The sequence below is a fragment of the Fistularia commersonii genome, chromosome 15 (genome assembly GCF_037954325.1).
Source record: "Fistularia commersonii isolate RoL2024-O1a breed Wild chromosome 15, RoL_Fcom_v1.0, whole genome shotgun sequence".
In the NCBI taxonomy this organism is placed as follows: Eukaryota; Metazoa; Chordata; class Actinopteri; order Syngnathiformes; family Fistulariidae; genus Fistularia; species Fistularia commersonii.
The window spans coordinates 12,719,246-12,741,957 of record NC_141298.1 but is presented as its reverse complement, the minus strand read 5'-3'; the positions used below and the strand labels follow the sequence as shown (position 1 = coordinate 12,741,957).

Below are 22,712 nucleotides of genomic sequence, written 5' to 3'. Positions count from 1 at the left end.
GCCTTTTAGAAGAACCTGGATCTTCACATATGGTGAGATACCCCAAACCGTCCAGATGGTGAAGACGGGAAGAACCCGTCCACAACAAAACCACAACCTTCAGATTGGAGGGACCAGCTGAGATACAGACGCCCCTTCAAATGTGTGAAGGTATCTGATGGTGGATGGAACACCAACAGCCGCCTCATGTTCTGGAGACACACCGATGTATCTTGGTGGAGAACTTCAGGCCTCCCAGTGGAGTTGGTGTTCCAGGTCCAGCCCTCACACTGGTCCATCCAGCGACCCGCATCCTCCACCCACAGTAACGTGAGGCGTTCACTGACCTGGAGCTTCTGAATCTCCTTCCGAGTCATGGACGGTGGACTCAGAGCGGCGCCCCCTGGTGGAGGAACGTGGGCCACCACCTGCAGAAGGTGTGGCTCTGGTTTCATGAGCATGGAGAGCGTCAAGGAGCCTTCAGATGCTAAGCTAACATCAAAGTGCCCATGTCAGAGGGGGAAGGAATCACGCACACACATGCTGTTTCCTCTCTCCAGAAGTGTGTGTGTGTGTGTGTTCTCACCCAGGATTCTGATTTCAAAGGAACATCTAGGAGGTTCTGACACAGCAGCGTGACGATGACCTCCATAAACTGCATGCTGATGATTCCTAGAACTTCTCCAGACTTGGTTTGTTCCAATGAAGAATCCGAGTCCAAACTCCAGAACCTCCAAGATGTCCATCCTCTATCTCGGTCTGCTTCTCGGACCTCAGGAGAAGAAGGTGTTGAAGGACAGGGGACAGGGAAGGTTTGTCTCCGCTAAGAAGACGGAACATGGATCTCCTCTGCAACTGAGAGGACTCCATGTGTTCAAACCGACAAGGGTGCTCCTCACGTTCCATCACAAGATCTCTGAATGCTTATCTTCTTCTCGGAGGCTTCTTCTAGCCGCGATCCAGGTGGAAACCGTTTCCCAGAAGGATGATGGAGCCTCCAAGCCTCATCAGATCTCATGTTCCAGGTGGAGCCGTTTTCACTGGTCCAACCTTTTCTCCATCGGGGTCGCGAACACTCCTCCTCAGGCCGCCTGATGGACGTGTGGAGGATCAGAGGCCTCCACTGGTTGTGACCCCAGGCCTTCAGGTCAGATGGGATTGACATGCAACCCATGTGTGTGTGAGTGTGTGTGTGTGTGTGTGAGACTGACAGAGACGTCAAGTCACCAGAGCAGACAATGTGTCTGAACTCTAAGACAAAGGGAGCTGAGGGGGGAGCAGGGGGGGGCATGGAGGTGTGTGTGGGGGAAGCACATGGGCCAGAATTGGGGGTAAGATGGGGGTCCAGGGGCGAAGCATGGTTGTGAATGGGGGGAGAATTTGGGGAGGGGTATTATGGTCTTGAGGGGGGTGTCATTCAAACCTCTCAAAGGGGGGAGCGGCTGGCTGACAGGTCTCATGGTTTTTTGGAACCTGCTGCTCAGATTGACGTCTCAATGACGCCCCCCCCCCCCCCCCCATGTGGTCCCCCCCTTGCACCCCCGTCAACCCCCCCCCCGACCCCCCCTGTCCTCAGATCCATTTTCCACTCAAACTGTCACTGACTGCCACCGCATCATCACCGTGTGTGTGTGTGTGTGTGTGTGTGAAGAAGAGAGAGAGAAAGAGAGAGGGAAGAATCCAATGCAGAAATATGAAATATTACATCATTATTACAGTCAAGAAGAAGATGAAGACACACACACACACACACACACACACACACACACACACACACACAGAAGAAGAAGGAGACACAAGCACTGATGTCTCTTTCCCTTCGACACACAGATGAGGGGGGTGTCGGAGTGTATGGGATGTATTCAGGTGTATGGAGGGTTATGGGGGTGTGTGGGGTATATGGGGTGTGGGCAGGGGTGGGGTGTATGGGGTACATTGGGGTGCATGGGGGAGTGGGGTGAAATGGGGTGAAGGGGTGTGTGGGGTGTATGGGTTACGTGGGGGTGTGTGAGGGAAATGGGGTGTAGAGGGAGTGTATGGGATATGTGGGTTGTATGGGGTGAAGGGGTGTGTGGGTAAATAGGGTTCTTGGGGGGTGTATGAGGGGAGTGGGTTGTGGGGGGTGCATGGGGAGTGGGGTGTAGGAGTGTGTGGGGTGTTTGGATTACATGGGGGTGTGGTGTGTAGGGTGTATGGGGTACATGAGGGTGTATTAGGGGAATGGGGTGTAGGGGAGGTTTATGGGATGTGTGGGGTGTATGGGGTGTAGAGGTGTTGTGGGGTGCTTGGGTTACATGGGGTGGAGGGGATGAAGGGGTGAGTGGGGTGTATGGGGTACATGGGGAGTGTATGAGGGAAATGGGGTGTAGAGGGAGTGTATCGGATATGTGGGATGTATGGGGTGTAGGGGTGTGTAGGTAAATAGGGTTCATGGGGGGTGTATGAGGGGAATGGGGTGTGTGGGGTGTATGGGGTACATGAGGGTGCATGGGGAGTGGCATGTAGGGGTGTGTGGGGTGTAGGGGGAGTGCATGGGATGTGAGGTGTATGGGGTTTAGGGGTGTATGGGGTATATGGGGTACATGGGGGGTGTATGAGGGGAGTGGGGTGTGTGGGGTGTATGGGGGGTGCAGGTATTGTCCCCCTGGGGCCTCTCAGTTCCTCCATGTTCCTCCTGTTTGCATCTGAAAGGAGAAAGTCTTTGTTGGAGACCAACTGCACACTTAACCTGTCTGGGTCCACACACACACACACACACACACACACACACACACACACACACACACACGCACACGCTCCAAGCAGGTGCAGCTTCCAAATGACTTGCTGACATTTCTTGCAACATGCAGAAGGTGGTGGGTGTGATGGAACATCTCATCTCCATAATCCACCCCTTTCCAGCCCCCTGTGGGCGCAGTGAGAAAATGAAGACCTCTGCGCCCCGCTAAACCCCCAGGAATTTCTCATTAAGCGTGGGTTCCCCCCCCAACACACACACACACACACACACACACACACACACAATCTCACACACACGGCCCCCCTGGGGTCCCCCTCTGTGGCGGGGGGAGACCTGCTTTCCACTCTGAGCCTGTTATTCACCTTCTCATACACAACAGCTTCTCCTGACCAGCTCTCAAAGGCCTCAGGACCTCCTCCGCCTTTCATTCACTGCACCACGAGTGTGTGTGTGCGTGTGTGTGTGTGTGTGTGTGTGTGTGTGTGTGTGTTTCCTGGTGGGCTCAAAAGAGAGAAGGACATGACTGAATTTGACATTTTTAATGGTCTCCTGAGATGTTTTCTCCCAAGGCGTGGAAGCTGAGACAAAGCAGATCCTGCACTCAGCGGTTCTTCACACCTGGTCCAGCAGCAGAAGTGGGATTAACGGGGATTACGGAGCCGAGGAGGTGTAATGAGAGGAGATGAGAGAGGGCAGGACGGTTGGTGTGAGACTTCCTGTTTAGATTTCAGATTATGGTAGGCGAGAATGGAGGAGGTGAGAAGGTCTTTGTTCCAGATCTTTGATGGAGGAGGATTCCAGAAGCTCCTCCAGACAACTGGGATTATTTTATCCTTTCATGATGTTTGGTTGCGCTTCAGTCTGGAGTATCAAAAGAAACCAGGAGGAGACAAGTCTATCTATCTCCCTGCCTCCCCTTCCTCCTGTCTCTTCCTTCTCCTCCCTGAAAGGACCTTGGCGCTCTCAGCTTTCAACTTCCTCGTGTGACTCCATTAACAGACGAGTGCAGTTTGTGATGGATCTCACACACATACACACACACACACACACACACAGATGGTAAACACTGCGAGTACAACCATCATCCAGTAGGTTCTCCGTCTCTGTCGGGCCGCTGGTCGAGGCAGACGGCCGCCCTCCAGCGCCCCCTGCTGGCTGGGATGTTACATACGCCACACACTATTTTTAATGGACTTCTGTGAGTGTGTGTGTGTGTGTGAGTGACAGCTGTCAGCTGGGTCCAGCAAGGTCGGAGGTCATGGATAGGCAGCATGGGGGGGGGCTAGAACAACAGGAAGACACACACACACACACACACACAGAGTCCTGTATACTGCTACCTTTGTGAGGACCCCTTGTCTGTTCCACACTTTTAAACTCAACTTGTCAGACCCTTAGGACCCTCTAGTCCTGGTCCTAGTCCTACTAGTCTTAGTCCAAGGGCCTAATCCTAGTCCCAGCCTTAGTCCTAATCCTAGTATTACTCCTCCTCCCAATCCTAATCCTAGTTCTAATCCTTGAGGTGGATAAAATTAGTTTTTTTTTTAGCTCAGATCTGAGTATAATTGTTCTGATGGTTTGAAGCTCAAAGTCCACACACACACACACACACACACACACACACACACACACACAGGGTTGAACTGCTGCTCGCCCTCCTCCGACTCGGACCAGGAGCTCTGCCTTCCTCTAGTGGAGAAACCCAGTCATCACAGAGAGAGAGCCAGGGCCGACCACGTGACCCTGGAAGGCTTCAACTCATCAGGGTGTGTGTGTGTGTGTGTGTGTGTGTGTGTGTGTGTGTGTGTGTGTATGAGAGAGAGGAACCCAGGTGGAACGGTGAGGCTACAGGGAGTGGAGATGAAGAAGGTGGAGGACTTTAAGTACTCAGAGTTGGAGAAGGGGTGGAGGAACACATGCGAGCAAGTTGGAACTCATGGAGAAAAGTCAAGATGATAGAAGAATGAAAGGAAAGGTGGAGAAGATTGGAGTTTGGAGACACTGAGGAGAAGACGGGGGCAGAGAAGGACATGTGGAGGTTCTCCTCGGGAGTGAGGAGGATGCAGAGGACCAGGGAGGAGTCCATCAGTGAGATGGCACATGTTGTGTTCTGGAGATAAAGTCACACTGAGATGGTTTGGACATGGAGGAGAAGGAGGGATGGAGAAGATCTGGGTAGAAGGATGCTGAGGTTGGAGCTGCCAGACAGCAGGTCTGGAGGAAGACCAGAGAGGAGGTTCATGGACAGGGAGGTAGGTTAGTGTGAGAGAAGAGGGTCAGGTGGAGATTGGATGTGGAGATCTCTGGAGGGAGCAGGCCAAGGGAGAAGAATGAAATGGAAATTTCGTCAATGCCGAAAGGTCAAACGTCCAGCGGAGGATCTGAGGAGGTTCTGAAGAGGATCTGAGGAGCATCTGAGGAGGTTCTCAGGAGGACTTGGCTGATTCTGGGATCAGATCTAATTCATGTATCCAGCTCCATCTTCTAATGCACTTCTAATGTTGACGTGTTCACGTTGTTCTAACAAGGTTCTAACGGTCTCATGTTGTTCTGATGTGGTTCTCATTTTCTGGTTTCAAGGTTCTAGTGCTGTTCACAGGTTCTAATGTGGTTCTAATGTTCTCCTGTTGGCCTCCATGTGGGTCTGATGTAGCACTTACATGCCTCACATGTTCAACGGTTCTGAGGTTGTTCTAATGGTCTTCTTGTTCCTGTGTGGTTCTGATGTTCTCTTTTGTTCCTAATGTGGTTCTTCAGTTGTTCTAGTCTTGTAATGTTGTTCTATTTTGGTTCTGATGTTCTCGTGATGTTCAAAGGTGGGTCTACAGTGGTTTCAATGTGGTTCTACTGTTCTCATGATGTGGTTCTAATGTTCTGGTGTTGTTCTCATGTTTAAAGGTTCTCCTGTGGTTCTGTTGTGGTTCGAATGCTCTAAGAGTTTAACGTTCTCATTTTATCATGTGCTTCTAATACGGATCCAATGAGGTTCTAAGGTTCTCATGTGGATCAACTGTTGAAATATTCTCATGTTCTCCTGGTTCTTGAATTTTTCTTATGTTATTCTGGCGTTTTTTTCCCATGTTGTTTCGATCTGATGTGTTTCTGATTGTTTTGAAGTGGTTCTCCAGAGCTTCTGGAGCGTGAAGGTCCATGGACTCATGGACTCCGAAGGCTCAATTTTGATTGGCTGGCGGGGTTGTGGGCGTGGCCACTGTAAACGCCGAACTCCGGTCGGCGGTTTCCGTGCCCCGGCGGTGACGTCACCGGGTCAGACGTCTGACGCACCGCCGGAAGCTGCGTTGCGCCGCGGGGCCGAGCGGCGGCGCTGCGGAGCCTCTCCAGCTCCGGAGGCCCGACTCTGCCCCGCGTCCGCGGACTCTGGGTCCGGATCCAGTACTGGGTCCAGCACCCTTCAAGGTCCGGCACCGGTTCCACCTCCGCTCCCGCTCCCGCTCCCGATTCGCTCGATTTGCCGCCAAGCATCCGGCAGTTATTAGAGCCGACCGAAGAGCTCAAACCGGATGTGTGTGTATGTGTGTGTGTGTGTGTGTGTGTGTGTGTGTGTGTTTCCCTGCCCTTATTGACACACCGAGTCTCCGTCTTGAGCCGTGGAGATTCGTCCACGCAGAGTGGGTCGCCCCCCCCCCCCCCCCCCCCCGTCCGTGCGTGTGTTACCCGTCCACACGCACGCAGCCGGCGGGCAGCACACACCGAAGTAGAACCCACTCCTGCGAGCCCGCAGAACCCGCACAACCCGGGAGGGCTCGAGGGCTCCCGCGTCTCCGGAAGCCCGCAGAGCCCGCAGAGCCCGGGGAGCGGGACGGGGGACCGGGACCGGGAGCGGGACGGGGACGTGTCTCGCTGCCTCCCGGCCTGCTCCCACTCCCACTCCCGCTCCTCCTCCGACCGGGACGACTCCATTTTGAAGGCGCGGAGCGGCCGGTTCCGGTCCGGTGTCAGTGATGGCGGCCGCGCCAGGTTAATGATTGACGGCTATGTATGTGTGTAGGGGGGGGGGTATACAGTGTGTGTGTGCGTGTGTGTGTGTGTGTGTTAATTTGAGGGGGTCTACAGTGTGTGTGTGTGTGTATGTGGGGGGGGCTCAGCCGCGGTTCGGACGGGATTCCTCCGCCCCCCCTCCCCCCCCGGACCGGTCGGAGGGGGTCTGCTGACTGGAACCAACGGGAGGAGGAGAGCCTCCGGACCGGTACCGGGCCGCTATGGGACCGGTGGGGGAGAGAGCGTCTGAGGGGCCGCGGAGCCGCGGGAGTGCGTACAGGGGGGAGGGGGGGTCGGGCCTAGCACCGCCGCGCCGGAGTGTCCCCATCCGCTCCGCCAGGAAATAGTCCGGTTCAGAGGGCGGATGCGCGGGGCCGCGGGCCGAACCGGGCCGGGACGGTAAGGACGATCCGTGACACGCACCCCGCGGACGGTGCGGGGCCCGGGGGCCCAGAGGGTGGCGGGGGTCGATGTCGATGCCCAAAGCTCCCCCGCATCTGTCCGCCGCCGCGGAGCCCGGCCGTTGTGTGTCGTCGTTTTCTGCATGTAAACGGCCGTGTGTGTGTGTGTGTGTGTGTGTGTGTGTGTGTGTGTGCGCGCGTGTCCGCGGTGGCGCCCCCCCGGACGCCACGCACACGCACGTTCGCGTGCACGCGCGCCCACCGACACGCACCTTCACGCGCACGCGCACGGCCGGGTCCATTTTAACCGGCGGGCGGCCGTCGCGGCGCCGGCGCGTGAACGGCGTGACGCGACGGAACCGGGTCGGGACGCGCGTGTTTGCCGGCGGCGGCGGCGGCGGCGGCGGCGCGCGCGCGAGAGAGCGAGCGAGCGAGCGAACGAGCGAGCGGCTGACCTTATCGTTCTCGATGTCGTTTCCATGTTATCGCGAGAATTCCCCGCACGGGCTTTGGAGCTGCGCTGCGGTGTTTGCGCACATTTCCCCCCCGAAAATGTCAGCCCGCGCCGCCGCCTGCGTCCTCCGCGCTCCGCGGTCGCCCCGCCGCCGCTCCGCGGACGTTCCGCCGACGTCCCGTTGAAGCTCCGCCGACGCTGCGCGCTGACATCCGGCGGGCGGACGGTGTCCGCTCCCGCGGCCCGGCTCCGGTGCTCGCGGTCCTTACCGGCGGCGGCGGCGGCGGATGAGGCTGCTGCTGCTGCTGCGGCGGCGACGTCCTTCGGTGCGAGGGCAGAGCGGAGAGGCCGCGGAGCCGCCGGAGGTCGTCCGCGGCGGAGATGCGTGAGGAGAGCCGCCGCAGGTCCGAGGCCACAGTCCGCCGCGGAGAACTTTGAAGGCGGCCGGGGTTCGACGAGTCCGAGCCAGATATCGATCTCCTGCCGGCGGCAGATAGTGACGGTTTGTCTCCTTTCTTTCAGGGAGGAGCCATGGCAGCATGAGTGCATCTCCTGAAGGCCCCGGCGGGAAGACCCCGGCGTCCGGCTGCCCTTTGACCTCGGGACGCCTCCAGCCCGGCGTGGGCCTGACCATGTCTGCCAAAGCGCCCCCCCTGGAGCGCCCGTCCCTCTACGACTTCTCCCAGAGGGACCTCCCCGCCTCCTCGTCCTCCTACAGCCCCCTCAGGAGGCTGCAGCATCTCACCAGCATGGTGAGCCGGCCGGACCTGGTGCTGCCGGCGCGGGAGGGGGGGAGGTGGGAGTGGGGGGGCAAGAAGGAGGCGGAGCGGGACGGCCGGGCCCCCCCCGCCGCCCAGAACCCCTCCCCGGGCCCCAGGGCGCCGGACGTCCGGGTGGCCGGCGTGAGCAAATCGTCCGCCCCGGACAGGAAGAGCGACGGCTTCTCGGGCCCGCCGAGTCCCGCCTTCTCCCTGGACAGCAACAGCCCCTTCGCCAACGGCTTCCTGCACTTTGAGTCGTCCTTGTTTGAGGACGAGGAGGAGCGGGAGGCTCCTCCCCCTCCCGGGGACTCCCGGGACAGGCGCCAGACGGCGGGGCCTCCTCCCCGCGCCAGCTCCGGAGGCCCCGCCACCGGCGCCAAGGACACCGGCCCGCCGACGGCCAAGGTGGTGACCCGGTCACAGTCGTCGGGCGTCCGGCGGAGGTACTGGGACGGGTCCGACGACGAGTGGGAGAGCGATTCGGACTTCTTCCTGTTGGAGGAGACCTTCTCCGGACACCACACGGCAAGTCCGATCCTCATCACACCTTCACTCGGTCCCCCCGGATCCGCTCATTTCACCCCACGCTACACCGCCAACGTTCGCCTCCCTGCCCCGTATTCCCCCCTCCGGGCCTGGGGCCTGGTGGGACCACTGAGGCTCCTCCATTAGAACCTCATCTATCGAACCCACCCGCAACTCGGGTTCTTTGTCCAAAAGCTCCTCTCAGGTAAAGGTCTCCAGAGAAGTGTCAGTTGAAGTACTACAGTACTATTACTGGATACCACTGGGTGTGGACCTTTTCCAGGGTCTGGCTATCAGCCATACACCTGGAGGATAACCGTCTCCTCTGCGAGGTCCAACTGGCAGACATCCTTCTCTCTTATTAACAATAATAACCTTTACAATGGGTTCTGGTCTCTGTGGCGACCAGCTGGAGGACAGGAGCAGCAGACATTCAGACAGATCTGTGAGGAGACCTGAACCTGGTGACCTTTAGCTGCCAGGCTCAGGCGTGCAACTCCTGCTCCCTCTGGAGGCTCTTCCTGGAAACCAGTGAATGGCCGGTGGTGAAAAATGGAGGACAGACGGGATGGCTGTCACTGTGACCTTCTTAGCCTCGCTTCTGTCCTCCAAAGGTGGAGAAGATGGTCCAGATCCCGCTCTGGTCTTCTACTCCTGAAGTAGAAGATGTGCCTCTGAAAGAAGGCTCAGATTTCTTACTTCCTGCAGGACAGAGCTACATCCCCATGCTGTTTACACTCCGCCATGCTAAGCTAACCCCGGGGTTGGGTTGCGGGTTTAATTCCCTGCCCAGGCCTATTGGACCCCCGTGCCAGTTAGGACTCTGTCCTGCTCCGTCCTCCAGCTGCTGGAGACGGTTGTCCTAGCTTTAGCGCTAAGAGCTAATCAAAGTGTTTTCTGGAAAAGACGGGTGAACGTCTTCAGAAGATCCATGAGAGGCACTGGCTTGTTTCTTCACCCCGCTCCATGCCTGGACACATTAGTGACACATTAGTATTAGAGTATTGGATCAGAGCCTTTTTAACCTTTTACCTTCCACTATGTCCGACAACACCCGCACACACACACACGGGTCATGTTTCAGCCGCTCACACACGTTTGTCTGGAACTCGAGGAACCAGCACCTCTCCAACCATGTTCTTGTGCTGTTGTTCTACAGCAGGACAGCCTGAAGACAAGATTTTTGCCGCAGGTGAAGTTTTTGGAGGGTGAAGTCATCTGGGCCAAGTTGACCCGGAGGCCATGGTGGCCCTGCGAGGTGACCCTTGACCCCATGCTGGGAACATACCACAGAGTCAAAGGTGGGCCTAAAGACTGCTGTAATGACGCTCCCGTGACTTGGCGGCCTGTCAGAGGTCAAAGAGTCTGTGTATACCGGAGATAGCTTAGCTGAGCGCTAGCTAAAGGTTAATGAGGCATTTCAAAAGCGGAATTGTTTTGCGAACACGTCCCTGGACTCTCACCTTCACCCGAGAAGGAAAGAAGTCAGTGGAGTCTAGGAGATCGCAGTGATGTTTTCTTCTTGTGCGAATGAAGCCCCTCTTGTTGTCGCAGAGGGCAGCGATCAGCCGGGTCGGCTCTACCACGTCAGGACCTTCGGGGAGCCGGTGGAGCAGGCCTGGGTGGAGGAGAAGTCAACCCACACTTTTCACGGAGGCTTTGAGTTTGAGCTGCTGCCCCCGCTGCGTGGGAGGGGAAGACAAAGGGAGCAGAACTGCAGATACACGGTAAGAACCCTCTGGCACTTACAATGGAAGACTAGTACTTCTCGGAGAGGCAGAGCTTTGATCGCCCCTCGCTCTCTTGCAGATCGCGAAGCGCTTCGAGGACTCCTGGAAATCCAGCGTGGCGGAAGCTGAGAATGTCCTCTCGCAGAGAGCCAAGATCATCTCCTCCCTGTCTTCGTCCTTGGAGGACGCCCTCATCGGCAGCTCGTCATCAGAGAAGAAGGCCCACGCCGCCTGTCCGCGCCCCGCCTCACCTGTGTCTGGAGGTCCTGAAACATCGCAGGCGACTAAAGCCCTGGCGCCAACCCCAGTAGATCCCCCCTTGGGACAAAGTCCAGCGAAACAGAGCACTTCGAAACAGGTTTCCGAGAAGACCAAACCCAGTAAGTCCTCTGGCGACCTGAGTGGCAAACACTGTAAAAACCCCCCGAGTGACGGCCTTTCGGACAGAGACAGCGAGGAGTGTCCATACGCTGACCTCGACTCGGTGCCCAAGATCCTGTGTCCCAAGGCGCTGGAGCGTCAGTCCAAGTCGGACCCGGTGCCGCCTTCATCTGCCGTGCTCAAGGAGGCGAGGAAACCTCCTGAGCTCCAGACCGGGCTGTGGTTCAGCAAAGCGGGCAAAGACCGGAGGCCCAAAACCACCAGCCCGCTACCGGATCGCAGTCTGTTCACCAAGGGATCGTACAAGAAGAAGAACTCGTCCGTTGTCTGCAAAAAGACGGCGTCTCCTTCGTCGTCCTCTGGCGCAGGGCCCGTCGGACCGCCAGCGCCCTTAGACAAGCCCAAGGCGGTCGAAAAGAACCTGAAACTTGAAGAGACGGAGGATTTGAACTGTAAAGTCGTCCTTGTCGCAGATAAGCATTTTGATTCCCCCAGAAGTCCTGCTGACCAGTCCCAGACGAACTGTTTAAGCTCCAGTGAGACTGGCTCTGATGGGGGTGGACAATCAGTGAGGAGGAAGACCAGTCCAGATGAAGCTCCTCTCTGCCAGTCAAGTAGTTTGCATTCTAGTACGAGGAGCACGACCAAAGTCAGGGATCAGTCCAAGACACCAGATGGCAAAGACCATACAAGTCCAAGGGTAAGTTCTGGTATGTCAGCTGGTAAGAAGACCAATGTACTTGAAGAGGTTTCTGACCAAGCACAAAACAAAGGCAGTCAGAAGACACAGATGTCCTGTCTAAAAGTGTCTTCCACGGACCCTTTAGCAAAGCTGCGGCAGCAAACATCCCTGGTCTCAAACTGCAGGCTGCCTTTTGTCAAACTAATACGCAAGGACCTTCAGATTAAGAGCATCCTTAATGCTGGAGTAGCAGTTAGCTCCATAGAGCAGCTAAAATGTTCTGACACTGAAAAAACGGTTGGGCTTGAAGCAGCATCCAAAGAGTTGGGCCTCCAAGGCTCTGTGGCAACGGTCTCCAAAGATCAGGAGGTTGAGCCGGAATCCAAACCCCTTTCTCCAAGAAAGGTCAAAGTAAAGGATGCGGCGGAAGTGAAACCCGGGAAGAGGAGCGAGGCTTCCGCCATGACGAGCGCATCCTCTCCCAGCATCACCTCACCGCAAAAGGAATCACCTGTTTCAGACGGAAACGTAAGCAAGGTGACAGAGTCATCGTGCGACCAACCAGCTCCACCTGAGGACACTGCCGTTACCAGCGGGGAAGGCGTGTCATGTGACCAATCAGAAAAGCCAGATCACCCGAATACTCCAGTCACCAGCCCCACCCACCGCGCAGCGCCTCCCCCGTCAGAACAGGAGAGACCCCCGGAGTCCAAGGACGACCCTCAAGGGACCTGTTGTGACAAGTCCAAGACGACCACGCCAAGATCCAAACAGATTTCCGAGAAGTTGATCAAACTACAGCTCCGCGAACAGCCAGCCCACCTCCCGGCCAGCAGCCGGCTCATGACCCGAGCACTGAAGGCTATGCAGGAAGTGGAGCAGAAGAAGTGGGACCAGACCAGGAAGGCCGCAGGCCAGAAAGAACCTGGACATTTTAAAAGAACATCCGGGGAACTTGTTCTCCATAAGGGGAAAAGTTCTGCTCAGACCCCAGGGACAAAGCTGGACTCCATCCCAAAAGGGAAGCCTCTTCATTCTCCTTGTAAGGTCAGCAGGGCCGGGGGCCGCCAGCCGGTCCAAGGCGCCAGCGCCCCCACCGGGAGGCTTTCTCAGGACCTTGAGTCTGAACTCAAAAGCGAGGACGAAGATCTTTCGATATCCTCGACTCCACCTGCGGACTTCATACCTCTCACCTCCAGGCTAACGGCAAAGAGGGAAGAGCAGCCCTCATCGTCCTTGTGCTCCTCGTCCTCACCGTTCTCTTTCATGAGTGCCTTTAAAGACCTCGAGGAGGTCTCCTTCCAGTCCTTGGTAGACGAAGGCAGCGGTAAACCAGTATCTTTCAAAACCGACACTAACTACAGGTTCAGTACTTTCCTCATGATGCTGAAAGACCTGCATGACACCCGGGAGCGGGACGGGGCCCCTTTGGAACTGGACATCGGGCCCCCGGTGGCCCATGTCAAGGAGGAGCCGGCGGTCATACCAGGGCCGACGCCAGCTGCATGCCAGCTTCAGCACCATCTAAGTAGAGGTTCAGGCAAGCTGCCACCCCCTGAAGGCACCAAAGGTCAGGTCTCCAAGAGGCTCCCTGGCCGGAGGGGCTCCCCTGGCGGAGCCAAGAAGAAGGACAGCCGTAAAGTGCCTTGTCGTCCCGTGAGGACTGGACCGGGTTACCCAGGCCTGGATCCGGAACCCAGCCTGTCTTCAGGCCCGGCCCGTCCACCGGGTGACCAGGCGAAGCCGGACGTCTCCGCTGGGAGCTGGGAGAGGAAGCCCAAGGGGAGCGGAGGAGCTCAGAGGGTGATGGAGGAGCCCAGGTTGGCTGGAGAAGAAGTGAATCTACCACTTGTTGTACCACCGAACCAAAGAAGGTCAGACCCTGCAGACGGTACTCAACCCCCCCATGGAGCCATGGCTGATGGCGAGGAAAGGAAACGTAGTCTGATGTTCACTGGCGGAGAAGAGGACAAAGCACAGGCTGGTAAGAACCTTTCTTCACTGTAGGCCTCCGAGCAAGTCCAACTCCGAGCAGATTCGCCTCAGCCTAATCCTCAGCTGACAAGGGCTTACTTTACTTCCCAGTCTCAGTATATCTTTAAGCCCCCGCAATGAAAAGGTAGCCCACAGTGTCAGCAAGCAGGAGGCTCTTCTCAGTCCCTGCCATCTGAACATGCTAAGGAGCTGCAGGAGAACCAGCAGGTTGGGTATCGGGTGTTTTTTCTGAGTGTTTGGGCGGGAATGTAGAGGGGCAGTACCTTTGGCAGGGTTCATCTCAGCTCCTTGAGGCTCAGAAGGCGGTCAGGTGGCTCCTCCTGGCCACATGGTCAGCCCACCGGTGACCAAAGTTGGGTTTTTGAAGGACATTATAAAGTTGTGTTAAGAGTTGATGTGTTGCTCTCCAAGCCGTCCGAGGCAGGTGAAGGTGGTCCGAAACCTCGTGGTCTGATCTGAACTGTGCACTTCTCTGGTCTCCTGGTTTTTGATCTACAATGACCACAGCCCTGCGTCTGCTGTTGTCTCCTGCCAGTGTCATGGAAGCTGTGGGTTATAACTTCTCTAGCTTGTTCAGACAGCAGAGAACAGAACCCCAATAGATATTTTCTCAGAAGAGAGTAGAACCCCAGCAGACTGTTCCTTCGCAGAAATCCTTTATCGACGGAATCCTTTATCGACAGAATTTTGAAGTGCAGGTGAACCTGCTGTTCTTAAGGAAGGGGTTACATCATCTGCAGCTTAGGTGGTAAGAAGCTCTTGGATTCTTGTTGTGATAAACCATCAAGTCGTCCTTTGATTTTTTTTTTGTTTCCCCCCAACATCTGGAGTGACCTTACATTCCTCAGATGTCTGGTCTCAGGAGCACAGAGACGTGGCTTTAGGAGGACCAGTGAGATGATGGATATCAGTTTCCTCTTTATAACGGCGTCATTACTTGATGGAGTCCTAGTCCACCCTAGACGTGGTCCAGAACTTCAGGGGGATGGGTCAGGAGGTTCCTGACCTTCTTGGTGTTTTCAGGTCATAAGCGCATCAGGAAGCCCAGCAAGCGTCTGATTGAATGGACCGAAGAGTACGACCAGATCTTCTCCCCCAGAAAGAAGATCAAAAAGATGGTCCCAAGCGTGGGGAAGTTGGAGGTAAGTTCTTCACTGTCTTTGTGTGAAGCCACGAGTTCAAGTGCTGACCGGAGGTCCACGCTTGTGTTCAGGCTTCCCGGCCCCCTCCCGCCGACCCACCCGTGCCAGAGCAGGGTCCCCCGGACCCTCCCATAAACCTGCTTCCTGAAGTCCAGACTCCGCCCCCTGAAGAAGCTGCCGTCACACCGTCCCCGTCTGAGCTGCGGATTCCCAGTGTGGAAACATCTCCAGATGGTGCCCAGGTGCTTCCTGCCAACACGCTGACCCCGCCCCCGGAAGTGGAGCCTGCGCCTGCACGCACCCTCGTCAAGGACAACAGTAAGACCCCAGGCTCTACCTCCTCTCAGAGATCCAGGTCAGGACAGACTATCCTCCGGTCTGGTCCATGTGAGGCTAGGAAGGAGCCATCTCCAGGTCTTGACCAGAAGCAGGCTCATGGTCTGACAGAACATCCCAGACATTCTAGAACTTCAAACCCAACATCTAAAGAAATCATTGGATGATCAGATTGGTTTGCTTCCAGAAGCTTAGCGTCCAGCTAATGAAGGAGACTACAGTCGGTTCCTGGTGGTCCTCAGTATTAAAGGTGTTATAACGCACATCTCCTGCAGGAACCGCTCCTCTGCTGGAGAAGAAGCGCAAGAGGAAACCAACCCAGAAGATCCTGGAGTACTGTCTGGAGGCAGAAGCTGCACCTGTCCCCAAGAAGAAGGTAAGTCTGATGTCATGGTAAGAAGCATGGACCAGGTGAGGTTTGCATCAAGTGGATGTTCCTCATTCCTCTTTCACGGTGAACTGATGCTTGAAGGAACCACACAGGAGGTCCTCCTAACCTCTGTCTCTTGCTTGTAGAAGTTATCTTCTGGTCTTCTTTGCAGGTCAAGACGCCGAAGAACAGTTCGGCTCACGTTCCTTCGTCAGGTCAGTTGTGACTCAGAGGTTTTTCAGAGCGTGGTTGTCCTTCCCCAGCTATTATGGTACAGGGGGTCCCTGAATGCACCACCATGACAGTGTTATTAATATCCCCAGATCTTCAGACTCCAAAGTCTAAGACCAAGCAGTTGACGGCGTCCAGCCCCTTGCCCACCACCCCAGATGCGTCCACCAGTCCGTCCACCCTCCCCCCCCAGCCCGGCGTGCTCAGCCAGGCCCCACCCCCCTCGGCGCCGGCGCCGCCCCGCCCCGGTGAAGCCTCCTCGGCATCGGAAGCTCCGCCTTCAGACGAGTGCCCAAGCCGGGAAGTGAAAAGAGACGCGGCGGATTCTGAGGTCGGTGGTCTCCTCGCACTGCCTTCTGGGCCTGTGGGAGGTTTCAATACTTCCTGCAAAGGTTCTGTGGGGGAGGGTGTCGGGGGGGGTGCGGCGGCGGATGTTCCTCCTCAGGTGCTTCCGGGGAACCCGGGTGCTCGGTGGGAGGAGCCAATAGAAAACAGCCTCTCCTCCTTGCAGGGGGAGGCGCCCGCCCCAGAGCACCGCCCCAACCCCCCGAGGGAAGACCTGGTCCTCGGGGATGAGACCCTCGGCCCCCCCAGGAGGATCATCGGGGAACGAGGGGGGCCGGCCTCCATGAAGGAGAACATCTGTCAGGTTGGTTCCACCATGAGTCTTACCCTAGCTGAGGGGGCGGAGCCTTAATCTGGCTTTCCTGGAGGGGGCGGAGCCTTAATCTGGCCTTCCTGGAGGGGGCGGAGCCTTAATCTGGCCATCCTGGAGGGGGCGGAGCCTTAATCTGGTCTTCCTGGAGGGGGCGGAGCCTTAATCTGGCTGTCATGGAGGGGGCGGAGCCTTAATCTGGCTGTCTTGGAGGGGGCGGAGTCTTACTTTGGCTGTCCCGGAGGGGGCGGAGTCTTACTTTGCCTGCCCTGGAGGGGGCGGAGCTTACTCCAAGTTATCCCAGAGAGGGCGGAGCCTTAACCTGGCTGTACTGGAGGGGGCGGAGCTTACTCTAGCTTGTTCCAGAGGGGGCGGAGCCTGACTCTGACAGGTCCCGAGTCAGGGCCTGTTCCAACCTATGTGTGTGTGTCCACAGGTGTGTGAGAAGACGGGGGAGCTGCTGCTGTGTGAGGGCCAGTGCTGCGGGGCCTTCCACCTCCCCTGCATCTCCCTGGAGGAGGCCCCCAGGGGCCGTTTCATATGCCCCGAGTGCAAATCTGGTGAGGGTTGTTTCCGAGGTTTGGTTTCCAAGATAGTATGGAGTTTGTGGTTTCGGTTCTGAGCTCCCCCTGGTGCTCCTCATCCTCCAGGCGTCCACACCTGCTTTGTGTGCAAGAAGCGTGGGGAGGACGTTCGGCGCTGCATGATCCCCGTCTGTGGGAAGTTCTACCACGGCGAGTGCATCGCCAGCTTCGCCCCGACGGCGCCCGTCAGCCGGGGCTTCCGCTGCTCCATCCACGTCTGCCTCACCTGCTTCATCTCCAACCCCAGCAGCCCAGCCATCTCCAAAGGTGAGCCCTCAGGCGGTTGGGTTGGTCTGATCCCCGACCCTTGACCCCTCCCCTGTGCCCCCCCAGGTCGACTGCTGCGCTGCGTTCGCTGCCCTGTGGCCTATCATGCCAACGACCTGTGCATGGCGGCGGGCAGCGTGGTCCTCTCCAACAACAGCATCATCTGCCCCAACCACTTCAGCCCCCGCCGCGGCGTGAAGAACCACGAGCACGTCAATGTCAGCTGGTGCTTCGTCTGCACCGAAGGTCTGTGTTTGGAGGTCTCAGGACCGCTGCCTTCTCACAGCACACCTTCTCACACCGGTAGCTCAGGGAATGGACCCTCACAACCCCTGAGGATCTCTGGCCTCAGGCCTTGGTTCTCTTGATGCAGAGCCATGAGATTACTCACGCAAGGGGATTACTCACGCAAGGGGAGTACTCCCACCGTGATATTACTTGTACAATAGGGGTATTTTCACTCTGTTATTACTTCCACAGGGGAGCACTCTTGCAAGAGAGAACTCCCACAAGGCAGTACTCTTGACTGGGCAGTACTCTTGACAGGGCAGTACTCTTGACTGGGCAGTACTCTTGACAGGGCAGTACTCTTGACAGGGCAGTACTCTTGACAGGGCAGTACTCCTGACAGGGCAGTACTCTTGACTTGGCAGTACTCTTGACTTGGCAGTACTCTTGACTTGGCAGTACTCTTGACTGGGCAGTACTCTTGACTGGGTAGTACTCTTGACTGGGTAGTACTCTGACTGGGCAGTACTCTGACAGGGCAGAACTCCCACAGGGTGGGACTCTGACAGGATGGTATTCCCGAATGGTAGTACTCTGACAGGGTAGTACTCACAGTGGAGGAAGTAGCTGTTGCAGACCATAAACCCCAGGGTTCGGCCTGAAGGATGTTCAGAACCAGCAGCCGATCCACCACAACCATGGAGAACATCTCACACACACAGAGCACACTGACGGCCTCCGTCCTCTAGGGGGCAGCCTGCTGTGCTGTGAGGCGTGTCCTGCCGCCTTCCACCGCGAGTGTCTGAACATGGAGATGCCCAAAGGCAGCTGGTTCTGCAACGACTGCAGGGCTGGGAAGAAGCCCAGGTACAAGGACATCCTCTGGGTAAAGGTCGGCCGCTACAGGTCAGCGCGCACACACACACACACACACACACACACACGCATGGCTCCTGGACCACGAGCTCACATTTCATAGCTGTGTGTGTCTGTGTGAGAAGGTGGTGGCCCGCCGAGGTGAGTCATCCCAAAAGTATCCCAGAAAACATCCAGCGGATGCGTCACGACGTGGGGGAGTTCCCCGTCCATTTCTTCGGCTCCAATGACTACCTGTGGACCTACCAGGCCCGGGTCTTCCCCTACATGGATGTGGACGCCAACAGCAAGGAGAAGATGGGGAAGGGGGTGGACGCCACGTACAAGAAAGGTAAGGAACCTTTTGCAGTGGCGGAAGCCCAGCGGCAGCGTTGGGTGACTTCACTCTGGATTCTGACCTGCAGCCTTGGAAGAAGCTGCCGTGAGGTTCCGAGAGCTCCAGGCAGAGAAGGAGCTTCGACAGCTTCAGGAGGACAGAAGGAACGACAAGAAGCCTCCACCTTACAAACACATCAAGGTGAAGAGAGCCTCCTTCCTTGGGTCCTTCCAGGGTTCCACCACTTGAGCGGTAATTGAAGTTCTGCTTCTGCCTCAGATGAACCGACCCATCGGGAAGGTCCAGATCTACACGGCTGACCTGGCGGAAATCCCCCGCTGCAATTGCAAGGCCTCGGACGAGCACCCGTGTGGGACGGATTCAGAGTGCATCAACCGCATGCTGCTATACGAGTGTCACCCGCAGGTACGAGGGCCTTCACGCCGGCTTCTCTGTTAGGAAACGACCAGACACTTAGAACATTCTGGTCAGGACCAGGAGCGCACAGAGATCAGGGTTTTAGAGTTTCCCCTCGTCGGTTCAATGTTGACACCCGAAGGTCAGAGGGTGACTATGACTGTGGTCCCGAGAAGCCGGCAGACCTCTGATGTGCTCTCCACCGTTGGCCCGCAGGTCTGTCCGGCCGGCCAGCGATGCCTGAACCAGGCCTTCACCCTCCGCCAGTACAGCCAGGTGGAGATCTTCAGGACCCTGTCCCGGGGCTGGGGGCTCCGCTGTGTCCACGACATCAAGAAGGTACCAGGGTTGGACCTCGGAACCTGTGGACCTCGGTGGTTGGGCCGGTGACCGGTGACTGCTGTGTTGGTGTTCCAGGGCCAATTCGTGAGCGAGTATGTGGGCGAGGTGATCGACGAGGAGGAGTGCAGGTCCAGGATCAGGCACGCCCAGGAGCACGACGTCGGAAACTTCTACATGCTCACACTGGACAAGGTACTCGGAGTGCTGCTCTGCTAGTACTGCAATATAGCTGGTACTACTTCCCGTAGAACCAGAAGGAGGCCGGTCGGTTTCAGCTGCAGGTCCTCCAAGGACAGCTAGGGAGTTCTTATGATGGTCACAGCAGGTGAACAGCAGTGGATGAGTGTTTTTGTGTGTCAGGACCGGATCATCGACGCCGGGCCCAAGGGGAATGAGGCTCGCTTCATGAACCACAGCTGCCAGCCCAACTGCGAGACCCAGAAGTGGACCGTGAATGGGGACACCCGGGTTGGACTCTTCGCTCTGGTGGACGTCTCCGCAGGTTCGATCGTCCTCTTCATGGTCCGAAAAACAGGAGGTAACTCGGCCGGAAGAGTAAACATCTCCGCTTCTGTCCAGGAACCGAACTCACCTTCAACTACAACCTGGAGTGTTTGGGGAACGGCAAGACAGCCTGCAAATGTGGAGCTTCCAACTGCAGTGGCTTCCTGGGGGTTCGGCCAAAGGTGTGTGTGGAGGTTCATCCAGGTCATGGTTAGTTCTTCTTGTAGCAGCTGGACTCGCTCGCTTGACGACATTCCAGGGAAGAAGTCCAGCTGCTACGAGAAGAAGGTTTTGACAGTAAGTGTGTGTGTGAACTGATCAAAAGCTTGGTTCTGGTTCCATCATGAACGTCGTCTCCTTCTAGAATAATCCACCATCAGAAGACAAGGGCCGCAAGCTGAAGAGGAGGGGCCACGGGAAGAGGAAGAAGAAGGTGGTGGTGACCAAAGAGAGGGAGGACGAGTGCTTCAGCTGTGGGGACGGAGGTCAGATGGTCTCCTGCAAGAGACCAGGATGTCCCAAGGTCTATCACGCCGACTGTCTGAACCTCACCAAGAGGCCCGCAGGTCAGCTTCTGCTCTCCTGGTTCTTTAGGACATAAGGGAGAACTGTCTCCTGGAGTCAGGTGCATGCATTCATTCATTACCTGGGGGGGCGGAGCCAATCCCAGCCATCACTGGGTGGGAGGCGGGGTCACCTGTCAATCACAGGGTCACCCTTAGAGATGTCCAGACGAGGATCTGGTCCACCTTCCAAAAGCTCCAGCAGGGGGCGGAGCATCTCCAGGACGGCCGACGTGTCTCCTGGTGTCTGAGACGGGTCAGAAGATCCCGGGTTCCCGGGCCTGGTCTGCTCCCAGGACCGGAGATGTTCAGCCACAGGTGTCTCTCCTGCCTGGGATTGGCTCCGGCCCTCCCTGTAAGGTTTTCTTCATTCAAAGAAAATCCAAGTGTCAAAACCCGATTCCCCTGGATGAAGGTACTTGAGCTCGGAGGCCTCGGGAGGTTCTCCGAGATTCTTGTCGGCGCAGGTTGTCCGCCGGACTGACGGTGTTTGCGTTGCAGGTCGCTGGGAGTGTCCGTGGCACCAGTGCGACGTCTGCGGGCAGGAGGCCGCCTCCTTCTGCGAGATGTGTCCCAGCTCCTTCTGCAGCAAGCACCGAGAAGGTCTGCTCTTCATCTCCAAGCTGGACGGCAAGCTGTCCTGCAACGAGCACGACCCCTGCGGCCCCGAGCCTCTGGAGCCAGGGGAGATCCGGGAGTACAACCCCAAACCCCGGCCGCTCCCCTCCGGCCTGGGCATGGCCGTCATCCCCCCTGCCGCCCCTGGAGGTCTGGAAACCTCCGGGAGGTCCAAGAGCACCTCTTGCTCCTCAGACTCCTTCCCCACCTTCTCCATCCCGCTGCCCATCACCATCCCCGTGGAGCCGGCGGCCCCGGGGCCCCCCTCTGCAAGCCCCCCCCACCGGTACGACCTGCCGCACTACTCGCCCATCTCGTCCTACGAGGAGGAGCCGGACGTCATCGAGGACGAGGAGGACGAGGAGGAGCTGGCAGAACTGGAGGAGGACCAAGTGGAGGAGGGCGAGGATGAGGAGGACCAGAAACGCCGCCCTCATGAAGAAGAGGAGGAGGAGGACGACGAGGACGAGGAGGACGAGGACGACGAGGAGGACGACGAAGACGACGACGATGACGACGAAGACGAAGACGACAACGAAGAGAGACTGGAATATGTTGAGATCAGAGACGATGAGGAAGAACATGATGAAGAGGAGGAGGAGTAGCGACTCACTAGACCTCCTCGGGGACGAAGGAAGTTTTGGGACAAACAAAGACTGTTGGTTTCTGTATTTATTTGTTTACAGTTGGCCCTGACCTTCTGACCTCTGACCTGAGGAGACACCCCTGGGCTGCAGACATGTGAGGAGGACCCAGGTTGTCTCCTCGCCGGGACGGTTAAAAGTCATGAAGTCCAGAAGTAGGCGGCAACCTGACGCCGTCCTGTCAGGCAGTCCGAGATGGTTCCAGAACCTTCTTCCAGAGATGGTCCAGAGGTCCGGACAGCGGGAGGGTGAAGGAGCCAGCTGATTGGCCACCTCCATGACGGGACAGATCTTTGTCTGCGCTGAAGGAGGAGCAGCTCCGGGTCACGCCGTCTGTCGGCCAATCGAGCGCCGCCTTGAAGCAGGCGGGCCAATCAGCTGGAAGGGGGAGGTCTGAATGACGGTCGAAGGTCATGGAGCAGTTGAGAAGAAGCGGGACACGTCATGGGGTTCATGGGAAGGGTGGTAGCTCCAGGCGTCGGGATGTCCGGAAGCGGTCCCCTGGACAGCTGGAGGTCCTCTGGGCAGGTGGAGGTCCTGGGCAGAAGCAGCACTTTGCTCGTGTCTCGTCAGTATTTATGAACCATGTGACGCACAAACGTTGAAGAGTCTGGAGTCGGAGCTCCTCCTCCTCCTCCTTCTCCTCCTCTTCTCTCGGTGACTTGAAGGACCTGGAGTCAGTAGAACCTCCAGCCGCGACGCTTCAGTGTTTGTTTTCGCCGCGTGTTTTCGCTTCGTATCGTCTGTGTGTGTCCTCCGGCGCCTCGGAGTACCTTTGTCCTGGAGACCCTCAGAGCGTTTTTATGGTTGCCTGGCCACGTGTCACCCCGTGTCATCACTTCCTGTTAGCCTGTCACATGACTGCTATCTGTATAAATACATGAGGAGTTCTGAACACCTTCTCTGACCTTCTTTCGCTCCTGATGTTGTCGCCTCTGGAGAACCCAGATGATCAGTGGGCCTCGGCCTGCT

General features: G+C 57.1%; 1 protein-coding gene across 1 annotated transcript; it reads left to right on the top strand.

Moving 5' to 3' along the window:
- The first annotated feature begins 6,909 nt into the window (after positions 1–6,909).
- On the top strand, positions 6,910–22,631 carry nsd1b (nuclear receptor binding SET domain protein 1b). The gene is made up of 24 exons (XM_086161023.1): positions 6,910–6,926; positions 8,096–8,859; positions 10,019–10,160; positions 10,414–10,586; positions 10,669–13,636; positions 14,671–14,789; positions 14,861–15,107; positions 15,401–15,501; positions 15,668–15,710; positions 15,819–16,057; positions 16,238–16,375; positions 16,818–16,941; positions 17,032–17,232; positions 17,299–17,478; positions 18,210–18,366; positions 18,462–18,667; positions 18,741–18,853; positions 18,932–19,078; positions 19,286–19,408; positions 19,487–19,603; positions 19,772–19,913; positions 19,991–20,097; positions 20,280–20,481; positions 20,980–22,631. The coding sequence occupies exons 2-24, from the start codon at positions 8,113–8,115 to the stop codon at positions 21,699–21,701; spliced, it is 7,458 nt and encodes a 2,485-aa protein (XP_086017149.1). The 5' UTR covers positions 6,910–6,926; positions 8,096–8,112; the 3' UTR covers positions 21,702–22,631.
- The last annotated feature ends 81 nt before the right edge of the window (positions 22,632–22,712 follow it).

What these genes read in the sequence shown, in the direction of transcription:
- nsd1b (XM_086161023.1), top strand. Translation starts at nt 8,113, where the DNA reads ATGAGTGCATCTCCTGAAGGCCCCGGCGGGAAGACCCCGGCGTCCGGC. An exon ending in CAGCCCAGCCATCTCCAAAG is followed by an intron (nt 17,233 to 17,298) that starts GTGAGCCCTCAG and finishes GTGCCCCCCCAG; the next exon opens with GTCGACTGCTGCGCTGCGTT. An exon ending in GGACGCCACGTACAAGAAAG is followed by an intron (nt 18,668 to 18,740) that starts GTAAGGAACCTT and finishes TCTGACCTGCAG; the next exon opens with CCTTGGAAGAAGCTGCCGTG.